General features: G+C 42.2%; 1 protein-coding gene across 1 annotated transcript in view; it reads left to right on the top strand.

The window, feature by feature from the left end:
• The window catches only part of LPCAT (lysophosphatidylcholine acyltransferase), a 102,310-nt gene extending 88,370 nt beyond the window's left edge, over positions 1–13,940 (top strand). The window contains exons 13-14 of the mRNA XM_084589105.1: positions 5,423–5,561; positions 9,912–13,940. Coding sequence (XP_084445231.1) covers positions 5,423–5,561; positions 9,912–10,024 — 252 coding nt within the window. The 3' untranslated portion in view covers positions 10,025–13,940. The remainder of the gene's footprint in view (positions 1–5,422; positions 5,562–9,911) is intronic.
• The last annotated feature ends 2,064 nt before the right edge of the window (positions 13,941–16,004 follow it).

The following is a 16,004-nucleotide window of genomic DNA, read 5'->3' as shown; positions in this document are numbered from 1 at the left end:
GTGTATGGACGGTGCGGCAGCGTTCCTGTTTGTTCGCGGCTGCCAGTGTGATCTCTCGTTTATGGCCAGATGTGTTGCACTGCTGACATGTTAATGTGAGGGCCTAACTTCGCCGAACAGATGAACTCTTGTGCAAAAAAAAAAAGAAAATCACCGTATGTCCCTCCCAAGCAAAATTATCAAATTTTATGTTCTTACCAGGCAGCACTTGTATGTTAAGGCCCAGAACTGTAAGCGCAACGCTAAGCAGGGAAGAATGAAAGTGCTGAAACTTAAGAGGGTGCTCTAAGTTGCATATTTATTCAAGGTCGAATGTAATATTTTTTTTTTTTATTTAGCGGGAAGGGATATCCTTGCTCCCCATTTCTTAGTGCCAAGCGATGCATGCAGTGTTGGTAATCAATGTTTCATGTTTGTTTTTTTTCTAATTACACAAAAGCATGTGTAAATGTATCTGTTATTTTGCATTACGCTGAATATTATTATGTGCAGTACATTGCTATTACTACGATATGCAATAAATGTTTGCTATGCTTTGTTTTGCTTGTTTGGATCGCCAATCACATTTTTTAGGAGTAATTCTTATGCTTCGTATCCTTGAAACTGAAGGAGGTGGAAAACATCGACCAAAGAACAGCCAACCTTTTTTCTTTCTTTTAATACCCCTTTTAATTTTCTTCTTGCATATTATTTTATGCCTTGGGGCAAACAACGTTGTGGGAAAAAAATGCGACCGCACGGAGCCGAAACATCCTTCCATCCTCATTCTCTTGAAAGAGTGCGTTGTTGGGCGAGTCAGTCAGACATATCTTCAAGGTATACTGCGCGCACACAAAACAAGGAGGAGAAAGGTACACAACAAGCGCAACACCTGTGCTTGTCATGTACCAAATTTCTCGTCTTTGTTTTGTGTGTGCGCAGTATACTTTGAAGGCTCATTATCTTGGTCTGCCTTCTACTTTTGACATGCACTATCTCGATCCGACGGGACTCATTCAAGACCCTCCAATTCCTGGAACTGAAAGGATAGATACGCCCGTATTCTACGCACCAGAAGTATTGGAGTACCAACCGATCAATTTTAATTGTTTTGTTTGTTGGGTTTCATGTGCCAAAATTACTCGGGCTATGAGAGACACCGTAGTGGAGGACTCCGGAATTTTGACCACCTGGGGTTCTTTAACTTGTAGTAATATCGCACAGCACACGAGCGCCTTGCTTTTCGCCTCCAGAGAAAAGAGGTCGCCGCGGCCGGGATGCGATCCCTCATCCTTGGGCACAACAGTCGAACGCCCTAACCACTGCACCACCATGGCTTAAAATTGAATTCTGTCAGCCGTAATCAGGTTCGACTAGAGTTTAATGAGCTAAACCATTACCTGCAACATCACTGAAAGGCCGATGCGTTGCACGCACCGCGGGCATACGTATGTTCAAGTACCGTGGCTGAAGGCGAGCGGCGCGTACCATGCATCGCACTACGGCCAACAGCGCCACCTACACCCGGCATAAAATGAAGGAGCGGCTTCCGTCCGCCGTTGGCGTCACCTCCCCCTTCTAGCCACCATACCTTGGCTAGTTATAAAAGCATTGCATGGATGACTCGCACCTGACGATGCACTTCATTTTATTGTCACAGTATTTTACATGATTTGCATTTAAGGGTTTTGCTGGAGGTAAATTGGGTATTTTTGAAAAAATTGAATAAAATGCTGGGATGGAAATGCAACAGCGTTACAAAATTTATCTGGTAGATCATTATTTTCTGCAAATTAAATTTCACAATAAAAAAAGATTCGAAGCTGTTTGGCTTGGTAGGGGCCATTTGCAAAGCAAGTATGCATTAAATTTCTCAGATGCCAAATGTTTCATCACTCAGAAGGCAGACATAAACGTGCCTTCCGATTAACCAATTGGCTCGTTCATGTTCTCATTCAAAGTGGGCATGGCATTTGGTAGCAGACGACATTGTAACACCTTGCATTGTAACACTTTGTTTTCTACAAATTAATTCCAAGTACTGTATACATCATTTCACATTGAACAACATGCACAAGAAGCTCTTATACATTCCTTAGCATCAGTGGCTGCTGACATTGAAATTGTAAGACTCCTCACTAAAAAATAAAAATTAAAATAAAATGGTGAGATGTGATTACAATAGCAGTGGGCTTACTGTACACAGTTGTTACAGAAACAATTGTGCAAAGCTGAGAATCTTGTTTTAATTATGTTGGGGACGATGCTGACACACCCTGAGATGACTTATCCAGTCAGAACACACCGTAACGCAACTGGCCATAAAGCTAGCATTATTTGCGTCGGGGCTGCTACCGAGTTTGCTTAGTGCAATGACTAGGTTCTTTGAGCAGACAGTCATGCAGTGAAGCATATGGCCTGCAAATATGAGGAATGTCATATGAGAATGCTGGAAGCAGCCTTAAAGCATGACGTGCAGCATATCATGACTTATTGATGTATAGTGCACCTTTAAGGGTGGTTCTGAAATGGAATGCCCTGCACATGTTTGTTGCTGCACATGTCATTTTTTCACACCAAGAGAATTTTTTTGTTTGCGGTGTATCCAGTGAAAAAAAATCATTGGCTACCAAATAGAGTATCCAATTATAAAATCTCTTAATTGTCTATTTGCAAACATTTGAACAGTCTAGTTGGAACTTCCATTTTTAAGGCCCGCATCTGCGATGCATAAAAAAATGAATTGTACACTTCCAGCTGGAAGGACAGTTGTAAACTATCCTACCTTCTGAAAACAGTTGCCAGCTTCAAGCGTGGCAACATTACAAAACATACTTCTAAGATCCAATTGGCACAGTGAAGAAACCTGTTGGGCTGCCCATCTAAAACGATAAAGCCAACTGGACTGTTTGATTAGAACTGGAACCACTTAGATGATTCAATTGGGAGTGAAGAAACTATATAATTGGAGCCTAAAGAATCAGTTGGATGATCAGATGTGATGGCAGAATCAATTGAGCTGCCACCGAGTTTAATTTGGAGCTTTCCGAGTCCAGTTGGCAGTTGTGTTGTATTCATTTAATTCTAATTTGGTCCAGATAGAAAGCACAGTTAGATCCACTGTTTCGCTTTTTTTTACTCTTTGAACTTGGAGAAACTTTAAGGAGTCTACGCTCAGTCCTGTGCCTGAGTACCGCATACACTGCCCCCTGACATATGAGCGAAACAGTATTGAGTGCCGCGCTTGTTGCGCAGTGTGAGTGCTTATGGATATGCACACGAGTAACTGGGTTCTTACGGAGCCATGACACCATCCTCTGGTGTAGTGTGCGCCCTCTTATACAGTGAGTGCAGTGGATGGTAGTGATGGTCTTAGACGTTGCACTCTGCTGCCTGAGCGACGCTATGAATGAATGATTGCTTTGATGCTATGACGAGACCTTACTTTACAACGGAATTCAGTCTGTAGAATATGCTATGCCCATCCTGCAAAAAAGATTTCATGCTTGCATCAACCCTCAGCCACAAGAGCGAGTGAGTGCATATCTTTTCCCCACCCACATACAGAATATTCTGATCTTGTGATAATTTATTGCGGCTGCCAACTGTAATTAGCTCAAAGGCAATAGATGTGTTTTGAGTACCTTACCCATCCGTTTTCCCTGTGGATCTAACCCTCTTTAATGACAAGTCTTCACACTGTGCAAGGTGGGGTTATATGTCACTGATGGTTCTTATAGAGATACTTCCGCCAGTACACTGTGCATAGTTACTTAGAGTGACCTGTATTTTTGGCACCTTGAAAGGGGGCCTTAGATGTGACGAATCTGGTCTGTGTGAGTTGCTACAAACTTGCAGACTAATCATGGCAGTGAGCAGCGCTTACTTTGTCTCTGGTAATGATGCTACCAGAGGTGAGCACACTACAGCAACGAAGTGAAATGGCAGTCACTGCTACTAATGTGAGAGCTCATGATGTGATGCCAGCCACTGAGATTTCATAGCATTATGACTTATTCAAGCCTTACAGGAGGGGAAACTATTGTATAAAAAGCACTTTTGTGCACAAAAATTCGTGGCAGAAGTAACACTACCCATTCTGCCATGCCTTCAGCCAGTTCGAATGAAGTGTGAATTTCACAAAGCTTACAGTCACCTGGAAAAAAAAGAGTATACTGCTGCCTTTTTCAGAGTGACAGCGTTTACTACTTGGATAAAATCTGCTCAGAAGGGGAGCATGTTTGGCATAGCCATAGCACACATTAAGGCTGCTGGTATATTACACGATCTATGCAATGAGCACATTGGATTCCTCTGTTGGCGTCCTACTAAGATACATTCACTCCGACAAAAATACACGTAAGTCCTAAATGGAGGTAGCTCTGTTTGTGCTGAGAGGAGCTTATTTGCGCTACTTCATTAACTCTTGCATCGTTAGGTGTGAGAGTAGCTCAAGGGCTTGCATTAGGCTGTGTCATGTTGCTGCCTGGCTTGGCATGAAACTATTGCAAACTATTGGCATGAAGCAGCACAAGGTTAAGTGCACATTCTTGTACGATGTGGGGCTAAAAGGATACATCTGTGTGGTAGATTCCACAGTCATGCAGCCGATCAGTCAGCTGACTGTGCAAATTACAGCTTGATATCATAGTCTTACCCAGGTGCCTTGGACCTGCTGGGTCATATGCAATTTCAGCAGAGCTGATTGACGTGTTCTCATCTACCAGAAGTGACCACTAATGAACAGTGTGTCTTACTTCACTGCAAATTTTTCGTTAACTTTTTTGTGGCAGTTCAGATTAATCGTTGGAGGATGGCCATTTGTCACATCTGGATGAATTCCATAGAAGACACATATGTTAACGTCAAGCGCATGCTTGCTGCATTTAGGGAGGCGTACATGATTTGGACATTTGTCTCCCTCAAAATTGGATCTACTTTCAGGTTGACTGTGAACTGCTTGACTGGGTTTACACCTGCCACTTGACTCAACTTTGGAAGTTGCTGGTGAACCCAGTAGAATATACCCTATAGGTTTGCAGCAGTATGATGATTCGTCCACTGGCACATGCTTAGTTGCATTCTCGGGTGGTAGATGCTTTATGCAAACTGTGCCAAAACCTGAGCTCGGGTTTTGCCATCCCTCACATGCCAGGCAGAAAACACAGTACAATAGCATTCACTGGAAAACTCAGCAGTGTCACAATGGGCAGCATATGGTATCGAGGCCCTGTCGTGTCCTGACTAGCACCAGTAAAAAACTTTCAGCTTCGATGATGTTGAAAAGAACTCCACTGTACCAAATGTGACGGTAGGTGTACACATTTTTGCCCATAGGCATAGACCGCCAGACTTGAGGCTAAGGCTGACTAAGCACACTAACCTAAGAGCTTCTTCTAAGGTCTGCAAATCATCAATAATTGTTGCATCATTTTACCCGCAGGCGTTTTGTGATGGTAGCAACGGAATCCTTTTGGAAGACTTTGCACTGTATATCTGGATTCTTCTTGAGCTCCCAAAGTCTGCAGCGATGTCAATGTTTCAAAAAATTGACGCTGCTTCACTGGGACGAATTTACTTTGGTGAGTGCTTTCTATTAAATTGTATACCGGTGTGTGCGTGACACAATATTTTTACTAGGTCATGTTTGCTGTATTACTTTGAGAGCTCTTTACAAATTTTTTCAAGTGAGATTCTGTTCCTGGTATGAGAAATATGTCGCTAACTCGGGCCTTTTTTTGAGTCTTTAGTATTAAAATAAATTATAATTTGAAAGCTCTTTTTTTTTAGCTAAAATTTGTGCTATAAAATGTTACCTTGATGTCTTTATATTGCATTCCACATCCCGGTAGGTAGAAAACAGAAGCTTGATGTTGTGAATTCTATAAACTGCAGAAAAATGTATATTAAGAAGACACTGAGAACAAATTGAGGTTGGCCTGTATTTTCGGCACTGTGCTGTTGATTGTGTAAAAGAACCAGCAGTGGTTTTTACTAAGAACCGAAATTGGATGAAGGGGCCGTCAGTGCCCTTTTGATATTGCACATTACAAACCACAGTGTGTCCTCTTTTGGTATTTTGGTAGTAGTACCTACAAACCTTGGTACATTAAAGAGGAAAATTAGAGAGTTTTTTTAATACAGGACACCCATATTACATTTCTCTGCCATGAATATATGGGTGCTAATTGCTAGTTGTGTTATCATGTATCACAGTGCTGCTGACACTGTTTATGAGTTGTTGTGCTGAGTTTCAGTTATGTTATGGCACGTTGGGTTTAATGTCCCAAAGCAATAATGGCTATGAGCAGGCAGAAGCGGAAAGCTTTGATAATATTGAACACCTGGGGTTCTTTAATAGGCACAGACATCACACATCTTCAGATGGCATTTTTGGCACTAACCAAACACCTGCACAGAAAACAAAGAAGGACACAAGACTGACGCTCCACAAGTTCCTTCATTTGTCTACATTTCAAGGCTCCTTTTTGTGTGAAAGTTTGTCATCTTTCATAGCGCCAGTCTCTTGTCGTTCTTTGTGTCTCCTGCGTACGTTTGGTTAGCTAAAAATGCGATCTAAAGCTGAAAACCATTTAGCCCGTCTACAAGTTCTTTTAGGACATCACACATTACACGGCGCCTTGCATTTTGCTTTCATTTATAACACGTTTTCAGCGTGATTTTTTAAGCACTGCTACAGAACTTGTTATATGCAGTGATGGTGTAAAAGTAGAGCATCTGTCTCGCAGGTAAGAGGACCGTGGCTCGAATCCCACTCTCATCACAGTTCCCTGCCAGATAAAAGAACAAAAAAAATCTGACTGCCAATGGAATTGAATAATCAGGCCTGGAGTGTGGTCTGATCTCAGCAACTAGAGCCAGTAATGTACACTCTCATCAGAACAGGATTTGGCCACTCTGGTGGGGTACTTGGCCAAGACCTCCCATATGAATTCACTATATTAACCACCAATCGTCAGTTCTCAGCAGCTGTGGAGCAAATGAACAAGGCTGTGATCAAACTTGTGATGCAGCGGGGGTTCTAAAAACCTCTAGCTCTGCAAAGGCCACCATTGGAAACTGAACCTGGCTAGGTTTGATGCAATGTTAGCACTCTTTATCCAGCGAGGGTAGCCTAGCTGTGCTTTTTGAGGAGTCTGTGGGTATTAAAGGGAGATGTGGGTCTTAAAACATTTTTCTTATTTCTGGTACAAACTGAATGAAACCTCACAGTTTCTGCCAGTTTTGAATAGGTAATTATAATTTTCATAGCTGGATTAGGTCAAGAAATATGCAGTTTTAGAAAATGTATATTTAGCTTATTTCTTACAAGGCATATGGTAGCTTCACATTGTCAAAGGCAAACAAAAAGTTCTAGCTGGTGTTGCTATTTTCATTGTACTCAATACGTTCATATGCAAAAGAAAGTGACGTAAACTTGACTTCAAAATGTATACTGAATGTTCTTTATTATAAACTGGAATTAAAACTTGGCAAGGAAAGTTAGAAAATGCAAGACAGTTGAGACTATGTGAGTCATGGAAAAACTGTGGTATAATTGCCGCCTCTTCAGTTTCATGATTCCAGCTCTTAGGCAGGCTTACGCAAAAGCTATTGAAAATTAAAATGAACAAAACAGCTAGCATGTTGCAGTTTTTGTGTGCTGCATGAGCTCTACTTATCTGTGATGTCACAGCCATCGTTCAGCAGTGGAAACACAAAATCCATGAGAGAAAAATGTTGATTAAAAATTACTGCTTTTTCATGCAATCCACATGGCCGTTAATGTTTTGTAATGTGCTGTGCATCATTACAAAGAAAGAGCACACGACTAAAATTTTATATCTCTTCTCCGCTAAGAGATAGGAAGAGCACAGAATGGCTCAGAGAACAAATGGGAGGTAATGGTGTGTATATACTAGTTGAGATCAAAAACAGAAAAGGGTTCATAGGCAGGACATCTAAGCAAAGGCAAAATAACCAATGGTACCAAGGGTAACTTGACTGGGCTCTAAGAGAATGAAAACGTAGCAGGAGTCAGCAGGAACTCAGGTGGGCAGACGAGATTGTAGATGTGGCAGAGGTCTTTGTCCTATTGTAGGCATAGTTGTGCTGATTGTGATGAGGGGGACAGAACAGGTGCTGATATATTTAGTTATTGTTTTTTGCAAAAGTAACTTACAACATGGTTAGTAGCACCAAGATTTAAGAAGCAACAAGAAGCTGTATGAAAATTTCCTAGTGTGGGGTTGTAAGTGATCATTTGAACCAAGTCATCATATTTTTTCAAAAACACCTAATTTGCCACTCGACGAAAATAAATTAGATAACTTTTTTATTATCTGATTGAAATGTTGTAGAGTGAGTTGAGAAATGCCTATTCCAATGTTTTTTCTTCAGATTAGCTTAGTGCACTTTCTTTTTTTTTTTAAGGGTACCGAGGACATTTCCATGTAATATTTTTTGATGATAAAATATTATTTATTTTGCTTTTTGTGGTTGTCATGACATTTGTTGCAGCAAAAATTTACATATTGCTGAAAACTTAAGTGCTGAAAATGCAACATTTTTTCTCCATCGCGGCAGCCCTTTCAGTTTTTGTACCTGACATGTCCATGTATAATGATGTGGTTCCTGGCATCCAGTTGCTAGAACCTTTGTTGGAATCATAGTCGGAATCCTTCAACAGTGTCTGGGTACATTGCTTGTCATGTCTAATACCGGTGAGAAAATCAGCTTAGATGTAGTTATCTTTTTGGCATCCTAATGTGGTCACCCATTGCTGTGAGTTGTTTGCGCAGCGGGATCTACTTTGCAAGATGTTGCAAGATGTAATTTGCAGGAAGCAGTCCAGCTGCTGCTTTAGTCAAATCCATATTGTGTAATACGGATATTTTGAATCGTTGGCTATTCCTTACAGTGATTAACTCCTGATAATCCTCTGTATAAGTATAGAAAAGTCACGCAGATGTTGAACTCTGATTTTACTGGTCGGTGGATACATCAAACTGTGCACTGTGTTTCTACACATGGAGTTTCTCCCAACAACACTCTTCGATCACTTTCCCCACGTGGAGGGTCGGCTGTTTGACTTTGGGCAGCTGCTGGCAGTGCTAGTGCTGTGAAACTATGATGGAATTAGCTTGTGGTATGCTCGAGGGTTGCCTTCAAACTTCTGTACCTGTTTTTCATTCTGTACTTGTTTTCCACGCCACATGGCCATCATAAGGCCAAGCCAACTTAACTAAAGCCTTCTGGCAACTCGCCTGGCGTACTTTACTTGCTTCGCTTCCAAAGGTGTGAAAGCCAACGTTACCTGAATTTTAATAGTTGTTCTATTTATGGAATATTTATAGGTTATTCTATTTATAGTGTACTGGTAATAGGATTAAAGATCTCTTATGGCATACCATTGCTAGTTCCAAAAAACAGTCCATTTTGACTTTGATGCGATGCTGATTGGGCCTACCAACGCCTCGAGTCTGATGCACTGCCAGTACATTGGAGGACTGCACAGCATGACAAGAAGTGCATTACTAAAGTGGGTGCAATATATCCTTGCTTCTAAGTTATGGACTAGCTTGTTTATCGGTATTTTTATATATAAGATTATTGATATATCAATCTATCTGCCCCACCAGGGTGCCGCAGTGGTTGCGGCGCTCAATTACTGTTTCCAAGGATGTGGGATCGAATCCCGGCCTCGGCGGCCACTTTTTGATGGTGGCGAAAAGCAAGGTGCCCGTGTGCTGTGCGATGTCAGTGCACAATAAAGAACTCCAGGTGGTCAAAATTTCCAGACTCCTCCACTACGCCGTCTCTCATAGCCCGAATCGCTTTGGGACGTTAAACCCCACAAACCAAACCAAACCTTTGAGTCTGATGTATCCAAGTTTGGCTGTACAACTGATTGGTGTGTCATGTTTTCTCAGAGGACTTCAAGGAATTCATTTCAATGACCAAATGGGCTGATGTGTTCCCGGCTTCATCCGACAGCAGCAATTCACGAGATGAAGATAAGAATGTGCCAAGCAAGGAAGACTGATCACAAGGAGCAGTTTTCATGGCTGTAGATATGCACCTAGTGTTTGTTTTTAATTTTACTGTTTAATCAAGAACTGCCAGACTTTATTTAGTCAGCGCTTTTGGATGCATTGTGTTTCACTGAGTGTAAGATATTTAAAGAGTTTTCATTGTCAGAGAGCTTTCCCCAATAAATACTGCCAGGACCAACCATGGACGTTAGCACTGCTCACACTTAGCACAATGCGGCTGACCCTTACATTGGGTGAGATACCATGTGGGCTCCGGCTTTGATTTTGTTGCAGTAAAGCTCCTTATTTTATATATAGAATGAAAGCAGTGTAACGACGCTGCACTTGGCTTGAGTGTCTGTTCTATACACATACCACAAACTTCACCCATACTGAGGATGATCTCAGTGCATGGTGTAGTACTTACAAGTAATTTGGCCAAAGCAATGTGTGACGGTGTTTAAAGGAACAGCTTCTTGGGCCACTCTTGCTTACGGTTCAGTCCGTTTGGCCTTGTAGACATGTATACCTCTGCAAAAGTGGTTGGTAGACCTTTCTAGTATTGGGTGTTTTACCCTGCAGTACTTTTCACCTCTTTGCATTTGTCATCTTTCATCATTTGATAAACAGACTGTTTTGTGGTGAGGCTGTGCTGTAGCACCTGCAAATGCTCTGAGCTTGGCTTTAGTTTAAAAACAGCCATATTTTACTACTATTTAAATCTTGGAAGCTACCTTTACAGCTTGTACTATATATACCAATGGCCTTTTTTAAATATTTTCAGAATGGAAAGTAGTGTATAGCACTGCTCGGTACTGCGTGTGCCTAAGAAGGAATGCAGTGGAAGTAGTTTCCCAGCGTGCTTCTTCATTAACATGCCTTGGTGTGCACCCATACTGCAAACATTGCCCCGAGATGAAACTAGTAGACATGGCCAGCGTCAATTGATGGCTGCCTTTAAGCCACATGGCTTGGCTCCCTATTCAGGGAGCTCACTCTTGCTGCAAGTTTAGCGACCCGCCTGTACTCTGCTGGCTTGCTTATGTATGAACCACTGAGACTTCAAAGGTTCAGCAACAGATAAGTGCACTATGACCATCAAGGAGTAGGTTTCTGCATTTACCTGCGAATGTTCATGTTTGTAGCCTGTCTTTTTTATCTATAGAAACATTGCAGTGGATGACAAATGCTGAAATGTGCAAAGTTCCGTTGGTGTCAGAACTGTCTGAAAAAAAAAAAAAAAAAAAAAAATGTTTCTGATGCAATGCACTTGCTTAAAGGTGCATTACAGATCAGGTAGATCTACCTCTAAATGAAATGCATCATGCTGTTGTCAATTTTCTCTGAGGCCTGTATGCCACCTGATTTCTGGAAGTGCTTGCTGCAGGTGTGTGTGCTTGTGATAGAGGTGTTTAATATGGGAAGTATTACCTTGGTTTGGGCTAGCTGGTTCATAGTTGAAGAAAACACAGTGCAACAGGGGACAAGGACACAGAAATGCACCAATACGTGGAACTGGCATCAGCTGATTTATTCTTTCTACGTGTCTGCCTTTATACGAGTGCATCATGTCATGAAGGTAAACTTTCAAAATTATTTGTGTGACACCGCCATGTAGAAACCATTGCTGGCTACAAAGGATCTCTGTTTCTAATTTGTTCTTCTAAGAATAATATTACATGACTTGTGTCCTGTTGTACAGTGTTCTTTTCATATGTGTAATGTGGGAAGAGCTTTTCAGGAAACTGACATTGAGCTGTTGTACAGATAATGCTCAGTAGGACCTTAATGATTGTGTATAATATTCAAGGGGAACCAGAACAGGTGATGTCTGTTTTGCATTGTGTGAAAAGCTTGTATGCTGCTTGGCTCAAGCTGTCCTGGCTCAAGCTATGATTGACGCCATTGTTATGACTAGCTGTTGTCTCAAACCCTGGCTGCTTTTCTTAGGATTGTCAAAGGCTGTAGCAGTGAATGCTTTGACTTTGTCAAGCCCATTCAGTAGCTTTCAGGATGAGTCTGACGTGCTGGATGTTGGCCAAACTTGGTCAAAATATCTGCTTGTAGCTTACCCTTTGTCATACGCTTGTCCCAGTTGTTTTTATCAACTGAGAGGGATCTTTTTATGCCCATATTTTTGTACTAGCATTCATCTTTGGTATGCATGGAATCAAATGCTTGCAGAAGTTTTGGTTTACTGTCAGCATCTATCTGGATTTAATAGCTGGAAGTATCTTCCACTTAATTTTGCTTACTATGATTAGTATGCATGTGGTGTGAGTGATGACACAGCTGGCTTATGTTTTCTTGTTTAAGTCTCGACAACTAAGTGTTATATGCAATGAAGTTTGTTTGTATGGTGCATTTGATGTTTGTGAATTTGCAAAACAATTGCTATTAGTAAAATGTGGATAGTTGGAAGAAGGTGTAATGCTTTCCAGTTTATTTTACAGTTTGTGTCAGTGCTTGAAATTCATTAGCCTGAATGTGGTACTAAACTAATTCAAGGTGAATTGGTCTGTGTGTCATTCCCTACTTCGAATGCCATCACCAGTTTCAGGAAACCATATGAAAAGCATTGCACGCATGATTTTTCCGGGGCACAAGCTCATTGCCCTAGTTAATTGTATTCTTGCCTGCTATGATGTACAAAGAGGAAAGACTTGGCATATGCAGGTTATCCCACATAACTTGAGCTAAGATTTAAAAAAAATACACTGTGGACAGAAAGGGAATCAGCAGCATGATATGTTGGCAGTTGCCTAGGGAAGTACTCTGCCTAGGGTAACTTGCAATATTTTTCCCCTTAACTAATTCAATATGTTTAATTATACTGAGCTTCTTATGTATCGGTTGCATGTCCCAAGTGTGGTACGTAATGTTGTAGAGCACATTCAATTAACCTTAACTGTTACATGAATTGTCTACATGATTGTCTCAGTTGGTCATTTTTTTTGCATTCCAAAGAAAACCCAAGAAATAAGGGAAAAAAACAAACCACTGGACAAGGTGCTTGTTCACTCCTATTGTGCTGCTCTCAAACGTACAGTGGATGAACATTGTTGGTTGCAGCCTGACGGGCCACGAGAAAGCAATAGGGCGTTCTTCCAGCTGTAGGCATGTGTGCCTACACTTCGTGTCGTATGATGGTGCAAATGCATATTGCTGGCGGAATGTTGTGGGAGTGATAAAATGTCCAGAACTGAAAAAGAAAAAAACAGCCTTTTGATTCCGCTTCAGAGAAAGAATTCTCAGCCAGAAGCATGCATTTGTGCCATCATGCAATGAAAGCCGGAGGCTCAGACACCTATAGTGGCCTAATGTGGCCTAGTGAAAGTGACACCTGCCACTTTTTCCCATGTTCACACACTTTAGCCAGCCTGGTTCATTCATCGCCTGTTCGAAAAAGCGCTGTAGCAGAGTGCAAGCACCCTGTCACGTTTTTCTTTTTTTTAAATATTTCGTGGGCTTTCTTAGCAATGCGGAACAAAGGACCACATAAGGTATATTATTTAGAAAACTATTAATTGAGAAGGTTGTCAAAGTGCTCTACAATTTTGCATATCACACTTAGGATCTGATGCCAATACTTAAAAAGATGAGTAATTGAACAAATTTACACAGTTGAGGGGAAAATGCAAAATTGTTTGAGTTATTCTAGGCTAGTTCCAACATTATGCATCCGGTTCCATTCATGCCTGTAGTGCATTTCATTTTTTAAAATTTGTGCTCGTTACATGGGACAACCTGTATAATGCACAATACATACTATGGTAGTACTGTAGGAAAAAGAAAGGCAAAAACTGTTCGGTAGGAGTTCAACCAAAGTTGCATTTTTAGGGCTGCCATAATATTTTTGTGCACGTGATGCTCACTCAGTGGTGATATAATGCTTCAGCCCCGACGGTATATGTAAGCAAATAAACACCTGGTTAATTTGAAGTCATTGAGACTGAGAGTAATGTTCAAATTAACTGGGTTTTCAAGTTAACCAAACACCCCCCAAAAATTCTAAGGGATACTTTGGACCATTAAACTATGATAAGGCGAAAGCCGCTATTGCATGGTGGCCTGAAGCCCTCCACTACGGCACCTCTTTCTCTTTTTTTTTCACTCCCACCTTCCTCCTTTTCCTTATGGTTCAGTTAAGGTGTTCGCGGAGAATTGTGACGGATGCGGTACCTTTTCTTTCCTGTAAACGAATTTGAAACGCAGTAGCTGCGTTTCGATGGAGGCGAAATGAAGTGGCGTCCGTGTGCTGTGTGATGTCAGCGCACGTTAAAGATCCCCAGGTGGTGAAAATTACTCCGTAGCCCTCCACGGCTCCCCTTTCTCTCGTTCTAGTTTCACTCCCACCTTCCTTTCCTTACAGTGCAGTTCAGGTGTCCATAGAGCACGTGTGACAGATACTACGCCTTTCCCTTCCTGCGAACCAACTATTATAAACGCTGCTAATGCTTGTTGTACTGCATCTGTTTCTGTATGCTGTGTGGTGCAGCGTTCGAGGAAGCGCCAAATGAAAGGCACTGCACGGACGCCTAGCATGCGCAGTGTGAGATCACCACAGTTGTGACTACTGCTAGTGACTTGGCTATTGCATAATGTTGGCTACGGGCTAAAGTTTGTGACAGGTATTGTGCCTTTCCTGTAATCCAATTTGAAGTGCCGCTGATGCCTTCTGTACTGCGTCTGCTTGTGCATGCTGTGTGGTGGGGCGTTCGAGGAAGTGCCAAATGAATGGCGCTGCATGGACGCCAGATTGGACACCTGGAGGGGTCAGCTTCGCATATGTGTGAATCGCCTGATGACATCATGACCAGATGTGACGCCATTATGATGTCAGTTTTGGTTGTTAGACATGACCGAATGTGACGTGATATCATATCCGGTCATGACGTCATGCCTTGTCGACATCACCACGTGATGACGTCATAGTCATTTCTGCCATTATCATCAGCACTAACTACCACTATCATTATCGGTCACTATCTACCACTAATTAGCGGTGGCGGTCTTCATGGCAACCACGCTGGCATGACGCTAGACAAAGGAGATTTAAGGTATATTTCTCACGTCCCCGGCGTGTATAACTCAGGATGATTTACAGCTGTAGTGGGACAGGACGGACGCCGGACACCGCATCGAGAATCTGGCCCAGTCAAAACAATTCTGAGAGCACTGCTTAATCTGCATTGGAGAAATGTGAAAGCGTGAGCGTTGCTGCTGCACACTATATCGCGCGCCCCTTGCAGAACTTTTGCTAACAAGGCTGGGGCTCGTGCCACACAGTGGAAATTTTCTTTGGTACGCGTTCGTTGCAGTGCTATAATTGGTTTACAGGAGAGGGGAGGGTCATACTTGCTCCTGCAAACGTGCGATTGGACAGTGCGCCGTCGCTTCTGTTGTGTGGCGTTCCTTGGCGCGCGTTCGTTGCAGTACGCTTTCAAGTGTGGGACTGGCGATACAGCATCGTTCCTATCGCGCGGCGTTCTCATAGCCACTTGATATTCTGAAACAAGCCGGAGGCTCTTGAAGCGGAGGCAACGCGCACGAACTTCCTAGTTATTTTATTTTCATTGCGCCTGGGGGGGGGGGGGGGGCTCTCTCCCATGACGTCACGTTGCTATAGTATGCACCATGATGTCAGAAGCGGCAAGTCACTATAGAGCGCGCACTTTTGCCATGTCATGCCTATTAAGATGGCAGGAATGCTAGACAAGGAGAACCAAGATGTTTCTCACGTGCCCCACGTGGCTTAGTGAACTTGCTCGGCTGGTGATCAGAGGAGTAGGAGTTCGATTCCCGGTGGAGGATGATTTTTGCTTGAAGGTATAATGAACAAATATCCAGGAACTGAGAAAGCAGCACAATTGCATTCTTAAGACACGATTACACTAGTACAGACACATAATTCGGGTTAGTTTTGAGTGGATGACTGTATTTTTTATGTTTTCTGAGCGGCCGGCGGGTGTGACGTCACATCTACCCTCA

This window comes from Amblyomma maculatum, chromosome 1 (assembly GCF_055883805.1).
Source record: "Amblyomma maculatum isolate TAMU_Amacu chromosome 1, ASM5588380v1, whole genome shotgun sequence".
In the NCBI taxonomy this organism is placed as follows: Eukaryota; Metazoa; Arthropoda; class Arachnida; order Ixodida; family Ixodidae; genus Amblyomma; species Amblyomma maculatum.
Note: the sequence above shows the minus strand (reverse complement) of the source record. Positions and strands in the feature narration are given on the sequence as shown.